Source organism: Gorilla gorilla, chromosome 8, assembly GCF_029281585.2.
Source record: "Gorilla gorilla gorilla isolate KB3781 chromosome 8, NHGRI_mGorGor1-v2.1_pri, whole genome shotgun sequence".
NCBI classification, from domain to species: domain Eukaryota; kingdom Metazoa; phylum Chordata; class Mammalia; order Primates; family Hominidae; genus Gorilla; species Gorilla gorilla.
This window is the reverse complement of record NC_073232.2, coordinates 66,834,903-66,861,360: the sequence shown is the minus strand read 5'-3', so window position 1 is coordinate 66,861,360 and position 26,458 is coordinate 66,834,903. Positions and strand designations below refer to the sequence as shown.

General features: G+C 43.8%; 1 protein-coding gene across 3 annotated transcripts in view; it reads right to left on the bottom strand.

Moving 5' to 3' along the window:
* VSTM4 (V-set and transmembrane domain containing 4) overlaps positions 1–26,458 on the bottom strand; it is a 102,042-nt gene that overhangs the window by 20,217 nt on the left and 55,367 nt on the right. For 2 of the 3 annotated variants that reach the window (XR_008669263.2, XM_031015621.3), the window contains exons 6-7: positions 13,859–13,965; positions 12,365–12,426 (exon numbers count right to left, since the gene is read on the bottom strand). Coding sequence is in view for 2 of the 3 variants with exons in the window: in XM_031015621.3 (XP_030871481.1) it covers positions 12,365–12,426; positions 13,859–13,965 (169 nt within the window). In the remaining variant the exon portion in view is untranslated. Of the gene's footprint in view, positions 1–11,018; positions 11,063–12,364; positions 12,427–13,858; positions 13,966–26,458 lie in introns of all 3 variants that reach the window. The other variant, XM_063710083.1, reaches the window with a different exon arrangement.

Genomic DNA, 26,458 nt, shown 5'->3' with positions numbered 1-26,458 from the left:
TATTGCAAACTCAGAATTTTACATAGAAATTTTCTTCTTGATATTTTGGGTGCCTAGCTTGATGTTACAGATATGTTGATGATGTTTTTCTTTTCTTTTCTTTATTATTTTTTTTTGAGATGGTGATGTTTTTCTTTCTTTCCAAAATGGCACTTTATTTCTAGTATTCTCCATGTAGGATTGAAAAAGTCTTTTAATAACTCTGAGGTACTCTGTGCTCAAAACTGAAGTTTTAAATGAAATAGGCTTTAAAAATGTGAGCAGAAATGATATTGTTTCATGAGATTTCAAAAATAAAATGCAGAGAAAAAGTTTTTAAAAATATTTCCCAGCAGTGCAATGATCTCAGAAATGAAGTGCCCAATAACGGCAGCAAATCAGCCACGCTGAGATGGAAAACAAGCTACTGCTCTGCAGGGAGGGACAGTCTCTGCAGGCACGTGGGGACAGCGTGCCCCAGAGTGGAGCCCCACCATGACACCTGGGACCAGGGTGGACTGCACAACCAGGAAAGGCCACCCATGGGCTGGCCTGCTGGATCTGCAGGCCTGCCTCCTGCCTAGGCCATCCTCCAGCCCAGCACATCTCCCTGCACCTGCTCACCTTGGTCAGGTGACTCCCAGGCTCATGCTCCCGCCTCTCTGGCACCTTGCCCCCTGCCTATCAGCACTCAACAATTATTGGGGAATGAATAAATAGAAGACTGGGAAAGCAATGTGAATGAATCAGTGATGCATTAAACAGGAGAAGCACATAGTCCTGAGGGGGCCAATTCCAAAGTCAAGCTCCTTCTCAAAGCACAAAGCCACATTACCCTTCTAGAACAAAGTGGGGACAACTCTGTTGGTAGCAATCTGCAGTAGGATTCCCTTTGTCTCCCAAAAGGGAGGCCTAAGGAGAGCTTAAGGAGCTACCCAGTCTTAAAACATTTCTTGAGGCCAGGTGCAGTGGCTCACACCTGTAATCCTAGCACTTTGGGAGGCCAAAGTGAGAGGATTGCTTGAGGCCAGGAGTTTGAGACCAGCCTGGGCATATAGCGAGACCCCAGCTCTACAAAAAAAAAAAAAAAAAAAAAAAAAAGTTAGATGTGGTGGCACATGCCTGTGGTCCCAGCTACTTGGGAGGCTGAGGCAGGAGGATCAGTTGAGCCCAGGAGTTTGAGGCTATAGTGAGCTACGGTTGCCATTGCACTCCAGCCTGGGCAATAGAGCAAGACTCTATCTCAAAAAAATAAATAAATAAATAAAGACTCCTTGAAAGTAACTGTGTCACTTAGCCCACCTTCAACAAAATTGGAGCCCCAGTGAATTTCTATTGGTCTCTGACACAGCTGAGAAGCACGTGACCTGGTTCTTGCTAGGCAAGTGTTGGCAGGGGCAGGCAGTAGAGGGGCCTTGGCACTAACTGCGTGGCCTGCAGGGAAAAGACAGCCCTGTGTCAAGGTTAACAGACTTCCTGATACAGGATATTCTCACTTCCAGTGTGGGAGAGGTATGATCTTGATCACATCCAGCTTACCGAAGGCTGAGATACCTGCTCTCTCTAGACTGGAGGAAGCCATGAAAGCAAATGGCTTCTGTTTTCTGCACGCCCATCCCTTCTGAAGCCTCAGCATCCGTTCTTCCCTCCAGCTGACATACATAACTCCCCGCCACAATAATGGGCTCTGCATGTGTACCTAGGGGAGCATAGAAATTTTATCTCTGCAAAAATGGTACTAGCGTGGTACAAGCAAAGTTTGTATTTTTTTCCCAAGGCTTTTGCTTGGGGCAATATATTGTACATGTGGTTGTGGCTTTTTTTCTTCTTTTTAATTTTAAATCGAGATTATGAACATATTTTATGCAGGTTAATATATCCTTTTCATGTAAAATTTAACTGAAACCAGTTCTAGCACATTAACGACAACAAGAGAAATTCTCTGGCTTATTATAAACATCCTTCAAGAAACCCGAAATGCATGTCCTCTGGAAATAATTTTGCTGGGATTTGGGTTATTATTAAAATCCTCTCAGAATTCTATCACTGCTTTCTAACGTGCTTCAAAGTCCTTTTCTGCTACTGATAAGAGACAGATTCTTTTTTGGCCCTGGCAGTACATTCTCAATGGTGAAAACTAGGGCCGGGGGAAGAAACTTCTTCCCAACACCCAGCAGATGTGGAACAAGGCAGGGCATCTCAGCCCTGGGCTGGCCACACTGTGGTTTTCAACAGCGCTATGGAGGAGGCAGGTTCCTACGGCAGGGTCCCTCTGAACTAGGATGAATGAACTACTTCCTTTCTGTCCATTTTGAGCATTCTAATCTTCGGGTTTCTGTGAGAAGAGGGAGGCTTACTGTGGACTATAAGCTTGAGGGAATCACAGGCAACTAAGTCTTGGTCACCTGGCCAAGTGCTACACTAGGAGATCATGGGGCAAGGCTACATATACCTGGTTGACACACGGATGAGCTGTTCTGGAAAGGTTTGCAGGCATTAGGGAGAGTCACAAGGACTTTTAGAATTCTCATATTTAGTTTTCTCCTTGTTGACAGATAAAACAACTCCCTTTCTCCCCAGGGGGCTGACCTGTCTTACTAAAGTGAAAGCAGAGTCCTCTCTGGAGGTGGGTGGCAGCGGCTCTGGATCCTGACAGCGTCGACCCCACCAGAGGTGCCTACTTAGTCTGAAAAGTTATTCAGAGCCACACTTCTCAAACTTTACTGTTTATCATATTCATCTGGGACCTCGTTAATTGCAGGTTCCACTTCAGTAGGTCTGAGTCAGGGCCGGAGATTCTACTTTTCCAACAAGCTCCCAGGCAGTGCCTGGCCTTCTGGCCCACAATTGGAGCAGGGAGGACTCAGACTAAGTTCCAACCACAGATCCTCCCACGCAAACATTATTCATCATTCACTCCATATACATTGGCCAAAGGGGCGCTCTAGTGATTCCAGGTTCCCTGCTGAGGATATCATTAGGGATAAGACCAGTTCTCCCTGACTTTAAAACCAGTTCCCATGTAAATTTAAAGCTTCTGGGAATCAAGGGACACAATTAACAGAATGAAAAAGTCACTACAGGACAGGTGAAAATTTTGGCAAATTATGTAACTGATGTGGAATTAAAATTCACAATATATAAAGAACTCCTACAATTCAGCAACAACAAAAAATCAAACAATCTCTTTTTTAAAAAATGGTCAATGGACTTGAATAGCCATTTCTCCAAAGATAGACAAATGGCTGACAAGAACATAAAAAGATGCTCAACATCACTCATTAGGGAAATGCAAATCAAAACCACAATGAGATACCACCTCACACCCATTAGGATAGCTACTATCAAAAAAAAAAAAAAAAGGAAACTAACAAGTGTTGGTGAGGATATGAAGAAATTGAAACCCTGTGTGCTCCTTGTAGGAATGTAAAATGGTGCAGCTGATTTGGAAAACAGTGTAGCAGTTTCTCAAAAAACTAAAAATGCCATTACCATCTGATCCAGCAATCCCCCTTCTGGGTATATAACCAAAATAATTAAAAGCAAGAACTCAAACAGATATTTGTACACCATGGTCACGTCAGCATTAGTCACAACAGCCAAAAGATGGAAGCAACTCCGTTGTCCAGCAAGGGATAAATGGATACAAAAAATGTGGTACATACTTACAATAGAATATTATTAGGCCTTTAGAAGAATGAAAATTCTCACACACACAGCAATGTGGATGAATAAGGACATTATGCTAAGCAAAATAAGCCAGTCACAAAAGGACAAATACTGCATGATTCCACTTCTATGAGGTTGCTAAAGCAGTCAAATTCATTGAGACAGAAAGTAGAATGGCGGAAGCTAGGGGCTGGGTGGGTGGGAGTGGGGAGTGTTTCTTGAGTACAGAGTTTCAGTTTTGCAAGATGAAAAGAGCATTGGAGATTGGCCACACCACAATGGGAGTGTTTCACATGACTGAACTGTACACTTAAAAATGATGAAGATAGTACGTTTGCTGTTATGTGTATTTTACCACGATTTAGCTTCTGGATGGGAATGCCATGGGCTAAGGCGGGATATCCCATGCACACTGAGGTGTGGGGCAGGCCACGAGCTCCGTGTGTGCTTATGTCATGGCGGATTTGAGGTCCCCGCGGGCCCTCCAGGGGAGTGTCTGGTCAACAGTCAGAAGGGTTGTTCTGAAATTGGCTTGAGGACCCCCGTTAGGGGACCAATGGGCTGCACAGATGGCTGCTGTGCCTGTGAATGTGTTCAAGGAGAAGACAGCCCAAGAGAAGCCAACATTCTAGGACAGTGGAGGAGGGGGAGGCAGCCTGACCACCTGTGGAGGAGCAACAGCCAGGGGTAAAAGCAGTCAACCAGGGGGCCCAGGTCTCTCAGGACCACCTGCAAGTACAAAGGTGGGCGGACCGTGAGGGGGCATCCAGGACAGAGGAACCGAAAAGTGCCCCAAGAGCTGTGTACAAGCAGGTCACTGACGTGAACAGGCACAACTTACTCAGATGCCTAGGCCAACCTAGATTCCAGAGAAGTGGGGGGCAGAGGGGAGGAGGCCTCAGAAAGAAGGTGGTGAGTGAGCTGAGCAGCAGCTCTGCGGGAGGATGAGGCAGGCGTAGGTGAGGACAGAGGACCTAGACCACTTGGGGTCTCAGCAGGACGAGGGTCCTGGGTGGGGTGGGCCTGAGGGAGCGCAGGCAGATTATGACAAGAGCCACCCGCTGCTCACAGGAAGCCGCCTCATCCTGGAGGCGAGAGGGAGCCATTTACGCAGGGAAATGACACAGATGAAGCTGTGTTTTAGAAAAATCCCCCGGTAGCCACGCAGAGGATGGATTGGAGTGGGAAGACAGGATGCAAGCGCTCCCCTGGGAAACGTGCAGTGATTAAGCCTGTGGTGCTCCTGGTTTTCTATGTCTTTCGTCTGGGGTTGGCTCACAGAGATCATTTTCTCCCTAGAGAACAGGGGTGGCCTGACCCACTCAGCTACCCTAGGGCTTAATTATGGAGAAGGAGGACTTGCAGATGAGGTGTGGGTGACCCATTGTGGAGGAGGGCATGGTTGATGATGAGGCATGGAAGAGCCTATCCAAGTTCATTCGACTCCAAGGTTGACACTTGCCACCTTCCAGTTAATGTTGAGATGCTGACTGCCCTCCTTCCCCATTCAGGTAACAGTCCTGTGTCCTGCGGCTGTTTTTCCTTTAACTCTGAGGTTTTCCTTCCGCATCACATAAAAGTTCCGCTACTTGGCCTCTGAATCAATAACTGACAGAAAGCAATAAAAATAAATCAAATGTACTTCTGGCTTTCTCAGTGTCTTCTGAAACAAGGAAGTAATGACAGCTTTTCCTGGAAGTGTGTGAATCAGCTCCAAGGCTTCCGAAGCTTTGCTGCAGGGCATTTAGCTCCTACGGCCCCAGGAGGCTTCAAGGGATGCTTGGGCCAATGCCTCACCCCAAGGGGATGAGGGAGCACTGATATATGGGAATTGTAAATCTTTATTAGACAAACTGGTCACAGTGTCAGACAGAAAGCACCTGTGTGATCCATGTGGCCTCATTATCTGATTAGCAAAACTTTGAAAGCAGGTTGTTGTGTTTGGTTGTTTTGTTTTAAAAAAAAGAAGCAGTTTTGATACCTTGATTTTAAAATGTCTAAAATGCTTTTCTCACTTTCTTCTTTTTTTTTTGAGACAGAGTCTCACTCTGTCACCTAGGCTGTAGTGCAGTGGTGAGATCTCGGCTCATTGCAACCTCCATTTCCCGGGTTCAAGCGATTCTCCTGCCTCAGCCTCCTAAGTAGCTGGGATTACGGGCATGTGCCACCATGCCTGGCTAATTTTTTTCGTAATTTTTGAGGAGATGAGGTTTCACGATATTGGCCAGGCGAGTCTCAAACTCCTGACTTCAGGTGATCAACCTGCCTCGGCCTCCCAAATTGCTGGGATTACAGGCATGAGCCACCATGCCTGGCCTCACCCTTTTCTTCTTTTGTCCTACCATTTTTTAAAACCTTCTGACTACTGTTAATGTCTAGTGTACACACTTCTTGCAAAATGCAATGTTGTCTTGGAAACCTAAGAAAAGATTACCACTTGTTAACGGCTTGGGGATTGCAGACATAAAGATACGTGCTTTTCACCCAGAGCCTATAAATCACCTAATGCAGCAGCTGGCACACAATAGGCACTCGATAAATGGAGGCTTTCCCTGTGAGCCTTCCCACTATTTGTCAATGAGTCAGTGGAGGTTGTCAGATTGGTTTCTAGACAGAGGGGCTGGGGAGCTCTGTGGCCTAGGATCACAGCAGGAAGCACTGTGTTACAGAGATTGGGGCAACATGGAACCATTACAAAATTAGACACCTAAATTGGTACCAGGTCCCCCAAAATAAGATGTCTCCAAATTATTTTCTAAATTATCCACTAACTTTGTGTGAGTCAACAGGTGGCTATCGACTTTTGTTTGAGCTACCATCAAGACCTATTGATCTAAGAGATAAATATCGACCAAACTGAGACTGAGGTCAATGCTGGCCTCCCGGGAAAATAAATCTTGATATTCACCAAAAACTGCAGATGCTAGGCCTGATATTTTTGTCTCTAAACTAATGGTCAGATAGAGGCCCTACTGAGGTCAGCTCTTGTCTTTATTGTGAATTGTTCTAGGTGTAAACTAGCTTCCAAATTGACCTTGCTTCTGGAAAATTTGGTATAAAAGCTTCCAATTTCTTCGTATTTTAAATGATCAAGGGAAAACCTGTTATTTAAAGAACTATTATTGAGAATACTTCCATAAAATAATCCTTCTGAAATGCATATAACTGCCCCAATCAATTATCTGTGAAAATTGAGAATTTCCTATGATGAGTCCCCACCCAGAGAAGCACATCAGCTCAGACACACAAACAAGTCAACAACAAAAAACTTGTAGTCAGGACCACAGCTATATTTGAAAACTCTATTGAATCTGATATTTTTTTAGTTGCAAAAAATTGCTTAAGATAGCATTTTGCACCCAAGAGGTGCACAAAAGATTTTCATGTTTAATAGATAAATGAGAGGTGGGTCCGCCCAGGCTATGCACTAGGGGAAGTTGTTTCCTGAAGACTGATGACATTACACCTTATGGATATGGATCATGTTTCTTAAATAGTGTTGTTTGTTCTCACATGCAAAGCTTGTAGGGGGCAATGGGAAAATCTTATTGTGAGAATTAAATATGATGACATGCCAAAAGCACTTTTTTGATCTATCCCTGGGACATATCAATAAAACTTCAATATATAGTTGTTTCTGTTATTAGCAGGGGTAAGAGACTGGATTAGAAACAATATGTCCTGAGTAACTTAGAGAGAACATGAGGTGGGGAAATTAAGTGTAGTCACTCTGTAGTCACTCTTGAGGTAGTTGTTAAATATCAGAATTAGAAAGAAAAGGTCTAAAAGAGCCACATAAACATGCACACCCAGATGTGCAGTGCTGCACACAGTCTAGAGGACAGTGAACTCAGCCTGTCTATCTGCAGGAGACTGAATGTCACAGGTGAGAAATGGGATGCTCCAAGGCCAAGGGAAATTGATTGTTTTAGCCTTTATGCTCCACAGTTTCCAAAAGCCCACTGAGTGCCAATGGCCTATTAAAATAAGCCAAAAGGCCTGCTGCTGCCTTTAAGAACCATATGGTATAGTCAACAGAGTAGAATTAATGAGGATTTTTTGATAACATGAACCAAATGGAACTCACTGTATGAAAAGCCTGCTAGAACCCACAGTTCACTACAGGCAAAAGAAGACTCTTTAAAAAACAGGTGAAGCACAGAGCAGCAAGGACAGGAGCAAGGCTGAGTCACACAGGCATTCAGGATCACATATAGAGAGCAGCTAGGCCCAGACTCCGCACTGAGGCAAAGCTTCCAATGTGCTGGTGAAAAACCTTAGATTTTGGATTAAGCCCTGACTGCAACCCACAAGCTGTGTGACCTTGGGTGCCTCACCCATCTCTCACTTTACTGACTCTCAGAGGCTCATGTACCCAATTACAGATGTAGAATTACAGAACCTACTCAACAGGGCAGGTGTGCAGAATCATAAACAAATATCCATTGCGCTAAACACATTTCTAAACATGAAGAATACAGCAGGAATCACAGCAGACAAGCTCCCTGCCTTTATGGATCTTGTAGCCTGGTAGAAGAGATGGATGATTAATAGATATAAACACAAAATATGTCAGGGTGGATGGTGTTTTATATAGGCTATCAGGACAGCTCCTTTATTACATGATGTTTGATCAGAGACCACAGGGGGTGAGTAATAAGCCATGGACAGATTCTGGGGAGGACATTCCAGGAAGAGGGGAGAGTGGGTACATGGGCCCTGACACAGGAACATGCTTGGTATATTTAAGGATTAGCAAGGAGGCCAGTGTGGCTGAAGGGAAACGAGAGAGAGGGATGGTCATAAAAATCATGTCAAAGAAGCAATGGGAGCTAGATCATTCTGGGATGCACTGTCCAATGTGGTAGCCACTAGTCAAATGTGTTTACTAAGCACTGGAACTGTGGCTGTGAATTAAGATGTGCAGTAAGCATCAAATAGACACTGGATTCTGAAGATTTATCACAATAAAAATAATAGAAAATATTTAATTAATAATTGCTATATTGATTACATGATTAAATGATAATATTTTTGATAGTTAAGTTAAATAAACTATATCATTAAAATCGGTTTCATCTGTTACTTTTCACACCGTTAATGTGGCTACTAGAAAGTTTAAATTACCTATGTGGCTCAAATAATATGGGGAATTATAGGTGACAGTCATGAGGTTGGCATTTATGTTCAGCAATACAGGAAGTTCAGAGAAATGCATTATGAAGTGCTTATCCTATTTCTCTGCACCTAGTGGAAAAAGTTTATGAATCTAGAATTCCATTCACAGACAAATTGCTCAAATGGAAAGGCAAGTAAAGGTAATGAAGGGAAAGACACTGGACTCAAAAAAAAGGAATAAATAACAAAACAAAAATTAAGTTCAAATAATTATTTAGAATATGGTGATGAAATTAGCAAATAATGATTGTTGAAATAGAAGGCATAAGGTAAAATAAAAAAGAGTCTGGCAAACAGATAAAATTGGATCCATTTCTAAACTCCAAATGGATCAGAGAAATACAGGAAAAAAAAGAAACTGCACAAGTACTTCATTTTAACTATCCTGGTGGAGGTGAACTGGCTTTATGCTTTTAAATTGCACTGCCATGATGCCTATTAGGTTAAGGACTTTTTATGAGTTTACTGGCTATTTGTATATCTTCTTTTGTCAAGTGCACATTTAAACCTTCTGCCCATTTTTTGGTAGTGCTATCTTTTTACGTCTTATTGATTGGCAGGTGTTCATATGTTCTAGATAAGAAACCTTTGTCAGGTCAGCCAGGTGCAGTGGCTCATGCCTGTAATCCCAACACTTTTGGACGCCGAGGTGGAAGGAACACTTGAGGCCATGAGCTCGAAACCAACCTGGACAGCATGGTGAAACCCCAACTCTACTAAAAATACAAAAACTAATCTAGCATAGTGGCATGCACCTGTAATCCCAGCTACTTGAGAGGCTGAGGCACAAGAATAACTTGAACCAGGGAGGTGGAGGCTGCAGTGAGCCGAGGTAGTACCACTGCATTCCAGCTTGGGTGACAGAACAAGACTCTGCCTCAGAAAAGAAAGAAGAAAGAAAAGAAAAGAAAATTAATGACAAGAAAAGAAGGAAGGAAGGAGAGAGAGAGAAAGAAAAAGAAAGAGAGAAAGAAAGAAAGAGAAAGAAAAGAAGGAAGGAAGGAGAGAAAGAAAGAAAGAAAAAGAAAGAAAGAAGAGAAAAAATTAAAGAAAAGAAGGAAGGAAGGAGAAAAAGAAAAGAAAAAGAAAGGAAGAAAGAAAGGAAGGAAGGAAGGAAAAAATTTAAAGAAAAGAAAAGAAAGGAGGGAGAGAGGGAGGGAAACCTTTGGCAGATATATGCATAGAGATATGTCCTCCCAGTCTGCAGCTTGCCTTTTCATTATTTTAACTGTATCTTTAAACAGAATAGAAGTTCTAAATATTAATACAACCCAGATTTCTTTATCCATTCCTTTATGTTGGTGCTTTATGTGTCTTGTTTAAAAACATCTTTGTCTACTCTGAAATTAGGAAGAAATGCTATCTTCGGGAAGCTTTACTTTGTACCTTTCGTACTTATGTCTAGGATCCATCTCCTGTTAACTTTTGTGTGTGGTGTAGAGTAGGGGCTATAGATCTTTTTTTCATATGGATATCCAACAAACTCGTCACCATACATTGAAAAGATAATCTCTTTTTCACTGCACTGCAATGTCACTGTTGTCATAAATCAAATGACAACCCTATGCAGTTGTGTTTGGGGCTCTTTATTCTGTTCCTTTGTCTACTTGTCTGCCCTTGTATTAATACCCCATTGTATTACTTACACTTGCTTTAATGTAGATGTCGAGAATTGGCATATAAATCCTCCATCTTGCACTCCGCCCTCAAGATTGTCTTGGCATACACACCTTAGAATAGCTTTGACAGTCTTTCTTTCTCTCTCTCTCTCTCTCTCTCTCTCATGCACACACACACAACTAACTGCTGAATAATATTAACAACAAAATAAATAATAATGTAGTTAAAAACTAAAAAATAAATATCCACGCATCCATACTGATATCAAGGAATTAGTGAACAATAAACAAATGAAAAAAGGGGGCCATTCTTCCTTATAGAATTCCAAATAATACATCTAGAAAGATTAAGGGAAATAGAAAATCACCCTTAGTGCACCATAGTAAAATCTGCTGCAAGCAAAATCTACTGATGAATGCAAAATTAGTGGGCAAAAGTTCAAGGAAAAACAAGATATTTGCAAGCCTTAACATATCTCCCCTAAGATTTTTATTAATTACTGTGGTGGGTTTAACATATCCACAAATTCATGACATGCCTCCCTTCTGGAGGTGGAGCTTAACTCTCCTCACCTTGAATGTGAATTGGACTCAGGGACTGGCCTCTAACAAATAGTCTGGAAAGGAGAAAATAGTAACTTCATAGTAAAGAAACCTGGCAGACACCACCTTAACCAAGTGATTGAGATGAGCATCACCATTAACAAGATATATTGTTGTCATGTGCCCCGATACCATGCAATGAGAAAGGAGCTCCACCTCTGTGCTCGTTGTCCCCAAAATCCGTAACCCCATGATATGGTTTGGCTCTGTGTCTCCACCCAAATCTTATCTCAAATTGTAAACCCCAGGTGTCAAGGGAGGGAAGTGATTGGGTTAGGGGGTGGTTTCCCCAGCTCTGTTCTCACGACAAGCGAGTGAGTTCTCATTGAAATTTGATGGTTTTATAAATGGTAGTTTTTCCTGTGCTCACACACACCCTCTCTTGCCTGCCTCCATGTAAGATGTGCCTGCTTCCCCTTCCACCATGACTGTAAGTTTCCTGAGGACTCCCCAACCATGAGGAACTGTGAGTCAATTAAACCTCTTTATAAACCTGTTTACAAATTACCCAGTCTTGGGTAGTATCTTTATAGCAGTGTGAGAACTGACTAATACACCCCATTTCTAATGCTCAGAAAACCTCAGAGAGTACCAAATTGAGGGACATTCTGAAAAATCACTGGCCACTACTCTTCAAAAGTGTCAAGGCCAAGAAAGAAAAAGAAAGCCTGCAAATCTGTCTTGGATTGTTGGAAAGCAAGGAGGTGTAACAACTAAATGCAATGTGAGATCCTGGATTTGGATCCTGCACCAGAAAAGGAACATTAGCAGGTAGACCAAAATCTGGTTAAGCCCGAAGTGTAGTTAATAGCAATGAACTGATGTTAATTTCTTAGTTTGCCACATGTACCATGACTATGTAAGAAACCAATACTAAGAGAAGGTGGATGAAGGTACATGGGACCGCTCTGTGCCAGCTTTACAACTTTTCTGTAAATCTAAAATTGTTCAAAATCAAAAGCTATGACATATTTTCTGGAAAACATGTGCAGCAGTATCTTTGGAGTAATTATCAGGTAAATGTATGCAAGTAGGTCCACTTTCTATTTTATACATTTCTGAATATGGCTTTTCTCCCGTTTGAAACAGAACATTTATAATATAAACTATTTGGATTTTTAAAGAGTTACTCTGGGAACTAAGTATGGAGAAAGGCTGACTCAAAAGCTGGCATCTGAGAATAGAGAATGTTTTTGTTTGGGGACAAAAGTTTCTAAAACTTTCTGTATGTTTTGAGTTAATAAAGGCACTGTTCTGGAATCTGAGTTGTGTCTGAGGCTTAAGGTATGATAGGAATACAGAAGACGGTTACTTACCAGCGTGACTTTTCTCTGTGGTTTCAGCAGCTTCGGTTTATGGAACGTGGGGGCTATCGGAGCTGTGGAAGTAGGTCAAGGGTTTAGCTTGCGGTTCCTCCCAGAACACTTAGTGGCCACACATTATGAGCATCAGGGACATATTCTGAGACGTCTCATACCCCTTCCTGGTCCCATGGAAGAACTTTCTGATCTAGGTGTCAGCAGGTGCCCCTCAGCGGGGGTGATCCTCCCCTAGTCTTTGAACGTTTTGTCATCTCCCTCAGCAAGGTCAACAAAACAACTCTGCATAAAACTCTGCCAGCTACATGGGTGTCAGGTGTGCAGGTGTGAACCAGATGCACCCAGTGAAGGCTGAAGCTGGGACCTTCCCTGGGAGACTCCGTCCTACCCACACACTAGCACTGATCACAATGACTCTTGATCCTCACAGCAGCCCTGTGAGGTCGTCAGGGAGGGTCTTATTGTCCCCACTTAACAGAAAAAGAAAGTGAGGCCCCTCCCACAGTGTCATGTCACTAGTCTTGAACCATTTAGGATTTGAACTTGGCATTGAAAGTCAGGCTCTACCACGTACCTAAGTCTCACTTTCAACTTTAGTAAGGGTGGGTAATATCTACTGTGGAATGAACGACGTTGAGCAGTATGATGCCTGGCCCAGGCAGGCGTTCTCTACTCCCTTCCCTCCCAGGTCCATGCTTTTCATCCCCCTGCAGTACAACCACACCCTCCAGCCCTCTTTCCACTCCATGTGTGCTCAGCCTCACCAACAGGCTTCCCCACAGGGCTTGATGTGTCCCTAGGGGAAGCATGCAAAGCCCGCAGTTGAGGAATAGAATTGTTCATTTGGGCAACCCTTGTATTCCCCCAACTATATTTCAAATTTGCTGAGGTATGAATATCTCCTAAATTGACCAGTTATTTTAGGAACTATCTATAGTCAGTCTTGGTTCTCCTAATACTCTCGCAGTTCTTTCCTCCAGAAACACCTATCTTCATCACTTACATTGCTCTAAATCATAACTGGAATCACAGGATAGCCGTCATTTTATACCCAGAGCAACTGTGAAATAAATTTCACACCTAGTTGACATCTTTAAAAATTCAGAGAGCTTTTCTTCCCTTGAATGAACCAAGAAGACTTCCTCATCCCAACCTACCACCCCACCTCATGTGTGGCATGTTTTAATGTACAAAGTGAAACACAATCTGGAATCATCTCTGGATGTTGATCTTCCCCCTGCTAAAGCTATGCTAGGCCCTTGCTTCCTCCTCCAACTCCACCCCCAACCCAAGCACTGGGCTAAGGGCTGAGGTGGTTGAGCACCAGTTATGCCCAGAATCTAGGTGGGGGTCCAGACTATATAATCATTAAATGTCATGTCATATTCCCCATCTGCCTATGCTCCCTGTCATAATCCAACATGGAACCCCAGACCCACAGGGATCAATAATGATAGTTTCCAGGTAAGAAACTGCAGGCCAGCTCCTTACCTTTGGCAGGGACTGCAGGAGGAATGTCAGGCTTCTCCTTCTGCCTCTTGCCCTTCTTGGGCTGTAGTGGGGCCAAGCTGGTCACGCTAGTGACAGTCTCCCCTGAGCTGTAGAAGAAAAAGTTTCCAGTGAAACCAAAGGCAGATTTGTTGCAAAAGAGAAAGGAAAAAAAAAAAACCCACAATAGCTTCCAATAGTTTCTGAGTGCTCCCTGTGTACCTGTGTAAGGGAAGGTTATCATATGGGTAGACTGGAAACACTCTGTGCTAATCTCCAGGGACGTCTGGAAGTCTGGTACTGATCTTTGGCCAAGATAAGAAGGATGAGTTGAGCCAGTTGGTGATTTATAATGAATGTGCTGTTTACAGTCCCAGATTCCTTGGAGGGACCCAGGGCTAGCTTGTGTACATTGCCTAGGGATGCATGGGTTGATGGTTGACACCTGGTTTAACTGATTACACATTTTGGCTTGGCTACATCACCAGTGGGGTATTATTTATGCCACTAGAAGTTTCTGCTTGAGCTCCCTAAAACCAAGGTTCCTTGCACACACCTCTGTGGTTCATAATCCAAAGGCAAACATCTCCCCAGCAACTGGGAAAGGGTTCTGGGGAGCTGCACCTGGATGTGTCTGGGGTCCCCTGTGACTGCTGGAGCTTTCTTCTCCTGCTGCACCTTTACCTTTAGAACAGGTGAAGGGAGCTCACCTTGAGGAGCACTGGGAGTGTTTCCAACTACCTTGACCCTGTGTAATTACTGCAGTATCAGCTTCTTAATATGTGTTAGCCATAAGCCAAAGGGACGGGAAGATAAGCCTTTTACATTACAGGTAAGAAGGCCAAGGCTTAAAGAGGCTACATGATTGCTCTAAGTGACATTGTTGGTAAGCAGCAAATAGGAAAGCTGCAAACATACACTGCTCCGATATGAAACTTGTTCTCGGTGCTACTCATGGGCTGGAGTTCGCAAACTTTCTTGAATGACCATTCATCTTCTTGCAAATGCTTTCTATTCGCTCCAGTAATCCAGAGGGAAGTACCTTTTATAATCTCTTGTCCGCAGGCACATGTCCCAGCTAGGTAAGCCCAGGTCTCAAGAGAGGCTATCTCGCTAATACATACAGAATTTCTAGAAATCCATAAAAATATGACCCAATCATCAAAATAAAAGAAGGTTGGAAACAGGCAGTTTTTACACATAAGGAAAGACTCATTTACACATGAAAACACGCTAAAGCTCCCTCAGGAGAGAGGAATTCCAGTTAAAGTATATTGACTTCTTCTTTTTTTTTTTTTTTTTTCCAAATCAAAATGGCTGCAGTCAAATGTGAGGCAAAGCACTCTTGGTAGGGGTGCAGGGAATCTGGCACTCAAAAGTATTGCTGGCAGCAGCGTGATCTTTCCTGATGGAGAATGATTTCGTAACATCTATCAAAATTACAGGCGCTTAGACTCTTTGACCTGGCAATTTCATTTCCAGGAATTCATTCTATGGATATCCTTGCACATGTAGGAAATGTTGTGTGCATACGATCAGTCATTACAGCACTGTTTATAATAGCAATGGATTAGAAACAGCTCATCTTCCATCAGCAGGGGACTAGTTGAGTAGATTATGGTGAATCCGTGCATAGGGTCATCTGTATAAAGACGAAGAAGCTACGTGTGTCCTGATAAGGAAAGATGCATTGCTAAGTGGAAAAGCTAGGTGTTGGACAATGTATAAAATGTGCCACGTTTACATAAAAATAAGGGGAAATAAGAATATATATTAGCATTTGCTTACACATACATAAAGAAGCTCCAGAAATATTCACAAGAATTTAAAAATAGTGGTTCCCTAGAATGGGGGTGCTAAGGAACTAAACAGATGTGAGACAGGACAGGGAGAATCATTACTGGATATGTTTATAATTAAAGGCAAATAAATATACACATGGGTAATAAGAGATAGGCTATCGTAATAATAGTCCTAGATATATAAAAATAAATAAAAACTGAACCACACGTTGTGGGATAAATTCCAAGAATACAGTTCCCACTGAGATTCCCCAAAGATGCCTTATTTTTATTGGGAACGGAGATTCTAACTGGTCATAGCTTTACTGTACAGGGTCAATTGTGTAAATTCACAAATAGCCAAAAAGAATGTGAATTTACAAAACTTTGACCAACAATAGCAAACAAGGGATCCTAAATTCTCAGAATTGTTTACATATACAACCACATGTTCAGCTTCATTCTGTAGTTTTATAAACTCTTGAAATGCCTATTTCTTATTTCCAATATAAAATAATGCATGCTCATGTTTAAAAAGGGTAATTACAGGCATGGAAACCAAAGAAAATAAGACTGTCATAACCAAAACACAACCTTCATAAATATTTTCACTCTTTTTCCTCTTCCTTGCTTTTGCTTTTAAACAGACTTTATTTTTTAGAGAAGTTTTACATTCACAGAAACATTGAGTGGAAGATAGATTTCCCATATAGCCCCCACCCCCACACATGCACAGCCTCCCTCATGATCAACATCCTGCACTAGAGTAGGGCATTTGCTACAACTGAGGAACCTACATTAGACATCAGTATCCCTCAAAAGTCCACAGGTCACCTTAGGGTTCACTCCTGATGTACAGTATATTCTATGGGTTTGGACAAATTTATACTGGCATGAACCCAGCATCATAGCATCATACAGAGTAGTTTCACTCCCAAGTATCCTCTGTGCTCTGCCTATTCATCCCTCCCTCTACCCTAACCCTTGGCAACCAGCGATCTTTTAACGTCTCCACAGTTTTGTCTTTTCCAGGATGTCACAGAGTTGGAATGATACAATATATAGCCTTTTCAGATTGGCCTCTTTCACTTAGCAATATGCAATTACCCTTCCTCCGTGACTTCTCATGGCTTGACAGCTCATTTCTTTTTTTCTTTTTTTCTTTTTCTTTTTCTTTTTTGAGACAGTCTCTCTTTGTTGCCCAGGCTGGAGTGCAATGGCACGATGTCAGCTCACTGCAACCTCCACCTCCCGGGTTCAAGCGATTCTCCTGCCTCAGCCTCCCGAGTACCGGGGATTACAGGTGCCTGCCACCATGCCCAGCTAATTTTCGTATTTTTAGTAGAGATGGGGTTTCACCGTGTTGGTCAGGCTAGTCTTGAACTCCTGACCTCAGGTGATCCACCCGCCTTGGCCTCCCAAAGTGCTGGGATTACAGGCATGAGCCACTGCTCCCAGCCTGATAGTTCATTTCTTTTGGGCACTGAGTAATATTCCGTCATCTGGATGTACCACAGTTTATGCATTCACCTGCTGAAAGGCATCTCAGCTGCTTCTAATTTTTAGCAATTATGAAAAAAGCTGCTATAAACATCCATGTGCAGTTTTTTTGTGTGTAGATACAAATTTTCAACCCTTCCTTGTTCATATATAGTGTTTTTTAAATCATATTATATTATAATTTTGTATTCTTATTTTTACTTAACCTAAATTTTTCATATTGTTATATTCTCATACTATTCCAGTGAGGAAATAAGCCGATGTTTACTTAGCCATTTCCCTAACATCTAAAGATCTCATTTCTTTCTCAGTTTAATATAGAAATGACACTGCTAAAAATGTATTTGTGCATAATGGTTTTTTATTCTTAGACTTTCATTTTGGGGTTGAATTTCTAAAGCTGGAATTACCAGGTCATGGAAAAGGACCATTTTCAAGGCTATTTAATACTTACTGTCAAAATGATTTTTGACAAGTTAGTACTACACCACAGCTATGCCACTCAGCAAATGAGAATACCTACGTCACCCTCCTTAACACCATTTGTCAACTTTTTTAAAATGACTCATTTAATGAAGAAAAAGCTGATTCCTTTTTGATTTGCATTTCTCTGATTTCTAGTGATAATGGACACTTCCCATGTTTGCCTAAGGAGTTTTCTCATTTATGATGGAAGGATAGCTCCTTCTCTTGATTTAGGATTTTTTTTTTTTTTTTGGATCTTGATTTAGGATTTTCTTGATTTCTGCTCTTGATTTAGGATCTTGAGCTTTTCTTACAGGTTTGCAAGCAACTTTTACACCATTTGGACATATTTATTGAAAATATTTTTCCCAATTCCCTTTGAATTCTGGCTTTTTGTTCCATGCACAGTTTTTTAATTTGTTTTTGCTAAAATCTTTTGACATTTTCCTTTCTTCTTTTGCCTCAAAACTTGGGTAGTCTCCCCAACTGCACCTCGCACGGTGTAGAATCAAATAATATTTCCACTTCCTATTCTCTTTTTGGATTTTTTTAACTGTTTAATATAAAATGGAAGTTTCTGGAACATCATTTTTGTGCACTTATAACATTATGTTCAGGGATTTCCTTAAGGTGGAAAACATCTGCTTTGTCATCATAATTTTCCTTCAAAACAGTAAAACTGCACTAAATTTAATTTTAATTCATATTTCGACAATTTGATCTCATTTAGACAATGAATCACCACATTGACATAGGATAGACACTCTCTCAGAATCTTGTTTCTCCCCTTGAGCCAGCAGGACTGGTCGGAATATTTGGCTAAGAAAGTCCACCTTATGATTAACTTACAAGAAAAGTTATTCGACATCTCGGGTTGGAACAGGGCTATATTTTGTCTCTGACACAACAGAGCAAGCCTTGTTGCAGTGAGTCAAACCAAGAAAGACAGAAAACAGGCCCGCCCGGAAACTCCCTCTAAATTAGAGAGCTGTTTGATTAGAGAGAAGTGCTATTTGTGGGAGCTCATTGTGGAGCAAGGCTATTTTTCTGCCTCCAACAAGGGCAGGCAGGATGTCGCACGTGCAGAGGCCTTGCTGTAAGATGTACCAGGTTCCGGCCTGGCCACCTGCCAGAAGGAGCTTCTGTCCCACAAAGGCTTGGCAGTTCTGCTCCATGACACACAGCGGCTGGATTGAGTGAACAGGTGCTGAACAGGGGTCAAAAGGCCACTAAAACTGATTCTACTTTGACCAGAGAGGTGACCCTGGGCAAGTCACTTACTTCCCCGGGCTTCCACCCACCAATCTGTAAAAGGGGAGGTGTATGTTGGCTATCTCTCTTGCAAAGTTATGAGGGTCAGATGAGAGAGCATAGCCTAAATTAGATGGGGTGTGAAACAGCTAAATAGCAACTGACCCTAGTCTCCAGTGTACAGGTGCAGTGTAGACGTTTCATGGTACTACCCAGGGAGGATGATGTTGCCACTTGGGTATTTCATGGTGCCCTTGTTTCAGCCCAGTGAGTAGGGCTGCAAGTTTCAACTTAGACATTGATCAGAAAGTCTTCCTGCCCAGGATATTACAGCATGACATCCCCTTGACAGCTGCCCTCCCACTGATAGAGCGGTGCTGGAAAGCACCACTGCAGGACAGACCAGGCAGGTCATGAGAGAGGCTGCATTCCTGAGCGATGGGCAGCCACTCCAGGACACGAGGCAAAGCAGCCAACCTAGATTTTGCAAGGTATTGAACAAATTCTGAGCAACCATATTTTTCAGAAACTAAAGTTAACAACAGTAACAGCTATGTTTGTGTCCATCCTATGCAAGGCACTGTGGAAAGAGCTTGGTATCCGTAACCTCTGGCCCTCCTTTTTGCAAAAATGGGGCCTCAGAGAGATCAGGCCCTTCTCAAAAGTCACCAGCTGAGAAGGGGACATGGGACTTGATCCATGCTGGCCTGCTTCCTCTGGCCCTGAAGCAAGAACCCAGGACCTAGCCCAGATAACAGATAACAAGAACACTGGAACAGGAACAAGGTCAATAGAGCCAGAGCCACAGTGGCTACTCCCAGTTTAAACCATCTCCCTGAAGAGAAGTACCAGAAGGAGACATTAACATTCCACTGCATTCAAGTCTGATTTAGATTCAGCGTGGGGAACCCACAGCACTGTCGCAGCTGCTCAAACTCCTGCCCCAAAGGGAGGAGGAGAGGCCAACCCAGGTAGTGGGGTCTTGGGGACTGAGGGTGTGGCTGGTGCCTAAGACCCAGGGCCATCCTGAGAAGAAAGCACAGAGGAGGAAGGGGGCATGTGCCTGGAAATCGTCTGGAACAAGTGATGTCAGCTGCCAAAATGAAGGTGGGCATGGTGGGCTAGCCAGCTGGGAATTTTGTGCCTCTAGCACTAAGAGTATTTGGGAGCAGAAGGCGGGGAGCAGTTTATGCAGGAGGAACAGCATAAACTGAGCTGATTCCACCAAAAAACATAATTATAACTAAGAAGCATGCACCCAGCCACACTCTGCTTTCAAAACTAAATGTGAGGTCAAAGCAACTTGTGCTGAACCACAGTGCATGTGGCATCAGGAGTCCTCACCCCTGCCTTTAATGTCCCTGGGCCATCAAATGGTCCTTCTAATATAGTCTCTCTCTGGGATGTGCGGGAGGTGCAGCGAACTGTGTGAGCCAAGGGACTTTCACAAATCCAGCCATCCCAAAGATGCTGGGTGCTTCCTCTGGCTCAGGGCGATCTTTGCACCCGGACATACGAATTACAAATCAAAACACTTCTTTGAGGTCTGTTCAATCTTATTCCTTCTTGAATGAGTAGATGCCCCTCCTCCTGGGCACAAAGCTGTCTGTCACACTCCAAAGGGATGTATTGTGGTCTGAACTGGGACACCTAGGGAAGTCAAATACTTTGGTCAAGCCAAAGATCCCCATTCAGAAACCCTTAGTGCGTGGAGCTAATGGAGCTGTGTTGGCTCCAGTCCTCCCAACATCCTTCCAGGACCCCTGAGCTCTTCTTGCTCCACACATCTTTGAAAGGTGTCGCTTCAGCTGATTATTTTACTTCCAGAAATGTCCATGTATTTCCTGTCTTCCTGCCTATCTTGGTTCTGACAAGAAAGATGTCTGACACAGATGGAGGGAGGGATCCATCCGTTCCTTTCCAAGCAGCTCTATGGCCTCCTTCCAAGATTTCACACAGCACACTCGCCACCCCATAACCCCATGCCCAGAACATTATGTGCAGAATCTTGAAGGAGGGGCATTGGTCTCCACAACTATGGTGGCAATTCGTTACCATCTTTTAAAGTAAAATGAATAATAGTAACAACTGTAGATACCCCTTCTCCCCAAGGTTAGCTGCCATTGATAAAGGCCAAGAACTCATGCAAACAGGGGGAGTTTCCTAATGTCTTGCCTTAGGCTTTTTGAACTTGCTCCAGCAGCTTTCCCTGCCACTGAAACACACAAAGTCAATTGGTTCCATATGCCAGGAGCTGCTTAAAAGTTGCAGAACTTCACTTTCAAGATGGATGAATGGTGCCACCCACTCACAGGGACCCTTTGAAATGATTCTTTTCCATTAAGTGGGTGACATGTGCCAACCACATAGAATTGTGTCTAGTGCACAGTGAGTTCCTACAGGGAGTCACCTATAATGACCTTACTGGCAGTATTATCCATCATTATTACCACAGAAACTGCTCTCCGAGTCCTTGAATCGGAAGCAGGACAAGGCAGTATTCTCTACAACCCAAGTGAGTGCCTATGCACCCAGAAAGGATGCCAGACCCTTGTGGGTTGCAAAGCTGTGCTCTCTGCTGCATCTGCTCCATGACATTTCTGCATGCATCCTCTGCACAGCATTAGAATAAATGCTACTCCTTTGTGAGGTATTTGCCAAGCCATCTCCCTGTCCGCAGTGCCCCCATGACCTTTACAATAAATGGTTTACATCACCCAAGAAGCTCATCCTTAGAGCCACAAGAAGCTCCTGCAGCCGCGAGGGAAGCTCTTCCTTTGCATTTCCCTGCTGGCTTCATGAAGTCCACAGCAGAGACTTTGCCAGGCTGGCATTTTGTTTGTGCTAACATTTTTGTACACTAGCTGGTGAGATCAGGAGATACTTTAGTGGTGCTCCACAGGGTCGCAGGCTTGGCTCCTAGTAATAATGGCAGGGAGAGGTGACTCCTCAGCATCTGCCCAGCCAGGGGTAAGGCTGTGTTTGGGTGGGAGACCCCACCCCCTGTTCAGCTTCAGTCCATGCTGGAGGCTGCTCCACTAACTGCCGGGTTGTGCCTGCTGGTTAGGAAGAGAGATGACTCATTCACAAAGGCCATGGATGGATGCATGTGGGCTGACCCCTGCTGGCACCTGTCCCTGCCCAGGGGAGCCTGCCTGGCCTGGGTTCTCATCACCACCTAGACACAGCACTTCCCAGAGAAGGGCAGGGGCTGGAAGCCACCACCCTGATGACCCTGTGTCCCTCTGGCTAGAGCTGCCCTGAGACCTGCCCACTGTAGCATCCCTAGTTAGGTGAGCTGCAAGATTCCTTCCTGGACAAGACATTCTGAGCTGGCTTTTCTGTCACCTGGTATATTAGTTCATTTGTGTTGCTATAAAGGAATATCTGAGACTGGGTAATTTATCAAGAAAAGATATTTATATTGGCTCACGGTTCTGCAAGCTGTGCAGGAAGCACGGTGCTGGCATCTGCTTCTGGGCCTCTGGTGAGGGCCTCAGAAGCTTCCAGTCATGGCAGAAGGTAAAGGAGGGGCCTGCATATCATCCGGCGAGAGGGGGGCAAGAGAAAGACGGAGGAGGGGCCAGGCTCTTTTAAACAACTAGATCTCGTGTGAATTCATCAGGTGAGAGAACTCATTCATTACAAGGACAGACCAAGCCATTCATGAGGGATCTGCCCCCATGACCCAAACACGTCCCACCAAGCCTACCTCCAACACTGGAAACTACATTTCCACATCAGATTTGAAGGGAACAAACATCCAAGCCATAACCTGGATTCAGAAGGTTTGTAAATGACAGAGGGCTAGTCATTGGTCTAATCATTGGCAGTTTCATCCATGCTGTTAGTCTGAGGAAACCAACTGTGCCTTGCAGAGTTTTTCTGAGAATAAGACATAAATCCAGTAAAGAGCTGGGCTGCATCAGTCTACGACCACTGTTCTCTCATTGAATTCCTATGGAAACCCTTAGCGACAGGGACAACAGGCAAGTCTGTGCCTGCTGTGCAGGATGAAACATTCCCAGAAAGGCTGAGTAAGTGGCCCAAGTTCACAAAGCTGCCAAGTGGCACAACTCTACCTGACACTGAAGCTGTCGGAATCCAGGTGCATATTCTTTATGCCAGGAACCACTCCCATCTCACAGGCCTGCCCTCCCCACTCCCACCCCTGCCTGGAGGGCTGTGGAAGAAGGACACTGGGTCTGAGTGCTTGGATGCGGTGGGGACATGACAAGGTAGTAATGACCGTGGGGGCATGGGAGGGAGGTGGCCAGGGAGACCCCGTCCGTGAGTCTACTGCCCCCATCCTCACCACCTTGCTTGCTCAGGTGGACGTGGGCAGAGGGAGGGCACAAGCATGCATGTGGGTTAAAATCCAAGCAAGCAACAGTGAGAAATGGCTGGGACACAGCATAAGTCTGTTAAGAGTTCTGGTGTTCTTTGAGACTGAGGGTTCACTCAGGAGGAGAATGACCTGACTCTGACACGTGTCCCAGAAAAGCCCCTGAAAGAACTGATTAATCTGACCCTACAACTGATCACAGTAAAGCCTGTTCATTTTGGTGAGGTTTGCTTTTGCAAATAGATGCCTCTAATGAGAGGCCATTGGACCTCTCGAAGTCAGGGGGCTGCAATGTCTCTGCAGCCATCCTCAGCTTCCATATCTATACCCTGCCACTTCTCCTTCCATTGCCTTGACTTTCTGTACCATTCATTGCTGCATTATAACTTCCCTCATTGGCAAGTACTTTATTGTCTCAATCCCATAAGTAGAGATGAAGCAAAAGGCCAGGAGACATCCTGGCTGGGAATTAGCTTTGTGGTGCCCCTTCAGTCCTCCTCAGAGCTTTCCTTGCCCTGCAGGAAAGAAGGCATCTGGATCCATTGGAGAGTCATTGCAGAATGGACTGCATCACAGCTCTGTGCAACTGGGGGGATTTTGTTTTCACTCCGGGTTTCCAGGAATTTTGGAGCAATTTTATATCCTCCAGCTGAGCTGCTCTCAGGGCTGTCCTCCCTGGGAAGGGCACATTGAACCTCACAGATCCCTGAGACGCTTACTCAGGCCCTGCTCTCTGCTCTGCATCCTCAGAGCATTCTGCCCTGGGAAAGGAACAGTCTCCCACTCCTGAAGGTCTGGGCCACCCCTCCAAGAGACAGCAATTTACAACCTCAGGGACAATAAACATTCAAGATGAGATTTATTTTCCTTCCGTTTGAACTTTTCTTAGCAAGTCATGGAATTCCCTTGAGTCTCCAGGTTCTGGCCCAGTTACTTGGCAAGGCCCGTCATTCAGTGACTGCAGCCTCAGAGCCAGCACATGGTCTCTTCCGGAGGCCCTTTCCTTCCCCTCCCCTGCCTGAGGGTTTCCAACCCAGGCATCTTCTCCTGACCCTGTGCTTTTTGTCTGTTCCCCCTTAGGATGAAATGGTCAGAAGCCAGAGAAGGGCATTCTTCTTGATCACAGCTTAAGACTCCAGGGCCCCGTTTGCCCATGGCAGCAGCACAGAGCAGGCAGACAGATGAGGGTGCTGGGACCTGGGAGCTACTGGCACAACAGGGATGGGAGGAACTGCCTGGGCTACAGAGGCAGAGCACAGTTCAGGCCAAAGCCAGGCATAAAGGCAAGAATTGACCAATTCACCAGCACTGGCGGCCAGTCTGGGCTGCACTAAGTCAAACAAGCATGAGGTTCTAATCGGGAAAATGAATGCAAAGTTGGCCAGGAGCTGACTACCAGGTTTACGGGTCAAGGCCTGGCCCTAGCAGGGTCCTGGGATGGAGGTAGAGTAAATGCAGGCTTTCTAGAGGCAAATCTGTGGGTTGACCCAACAGGAGACTGCTCATAGGGAGAACTGCCACTCAGACACCCAACCAACCTGATAGTGCCCAGCATGGCTGGCAGAGAAGGAGGCAGCCTTTCAACAAGATTCTGCGGTCATCTTGACCTCATTTATCCCAGGGCTGAGGGGAGATCAAACTGTAATGTCCACCAGGCTGGGATGACATCCTTGCTGTACTTCCAGCCTCAGTCAGCCCCAGTTCAGAATGAGGAAACTGTAAGGGAAAAAAGAGGGGCCCCAGTCGCCAGAGGCTGCTTGCTAGACACAAAAGGCCAGACAAAAACATCACAGAAAGCAAATCCTGAGCATGTTGGCGGGCTGATCATCCACAGCTCTGACAATCTCCAGCCATTACCCAAGTCTGAAATGCCAGAATCACCCTAGTCTTGGGGGCCTTATTGGGACATATGCTTGAAAAAAGAAACAAATGGTTTTATTGAAGCATAGTTGACGTACCATAAAAGGTACTGATCACAGGTGTACAATTCAATAGCTTTTAGATTCATGCATCACTACAATACAGTTTTAAAACATTTCTATCACCCCCAAAGGTTCCATCTTGTATTTTTATAGTTAATCCCCACTCCCACCCTCAGCTGTAAGAAACCACTGATCCCCTTTCTGTCTCCATAAATGTACCTTTTCTAGGCATTTTATCCAAATGGAATCATATGATATGTAATTTTTTGTATCTGGCTTTTTCCACTTACTATTGTTGGGGCTCATCCATGCTTTGGTCCATACCCAGTGTGTTCCTTTTTATTACTAAGTGGTACCTCACTGGGTGGATATATTCATTTTGTTTTCCAATTCACAAGTTGATGGATATATCTAGATTGTCTCTGGTTTCTGGTTATCATGAACACAGCAGCTATGAACAACTGCATATATGTTTTCATGAGATATATGCTTTCAGTTCTCTTGGATAGATTCCTATGAGCGGAATTGCTGGGTCATAAGGTAACTTAAAGGTTTTAAGAAACCACCAAGTTGTTTTCCCAAGTGGTGGCACAATTTTATATTCCCACCAGCAATGTACAAAGATCCAATTTCTCCACATCTTTGCCAGAAATTGCTATTGTCTGTCTTTTGAGTTATAGCCATTGTAGTGGGGGTATAGTGATATCACCTGTGGTTTTAATTTGCACTTCTCTAGTAGGTAATGACACTGAACATCTTTCATGTACTTGCTCACCATTTGGATATCTTCTTTAGGAAAATATCTGCTCAAATCTTTTGTGCCCATTTTTAATTGTGTTATCTGTCACCTCATTACTGAGTTGTGAGAGGTCTTTATATATTTTAGGAACAAGTTCTTTATTGGTTATCTGATTTGCAAATATGGGGCTTACTTATCTTTTCATTTTCTTAATGGTGTCTTTGGAAATGCAAAGGTTTTTAATTACATCAATTCTTTCATTTATGGATCCTGTGTTTAGTATCACTTTGCCCAACCCAAGGTCACAAAGATTTTCTCCGGTTCTCTTCTAGAAATGTTGTAATTTTAGCTTTTATGTTTAGGTCTAAGATCTATTTTTAGTTAATTTTGGAGGCAATGTGAGACAAGGGTCTCAGTTTGTTTCTGTATATGGATACCCATGTGTCCCAGCACTGTCTGTCAAAAGGACAAAGCTTTCTCTTTAGAACTGCCCTGCCATCTCTATCAAAAGTCAGTTGGCCATAAATGTAAGGATTTATTTCTGGACTCTCAATTATGCTACATTGATCTATATACTTTATATCAATACTTCAGTGTCTC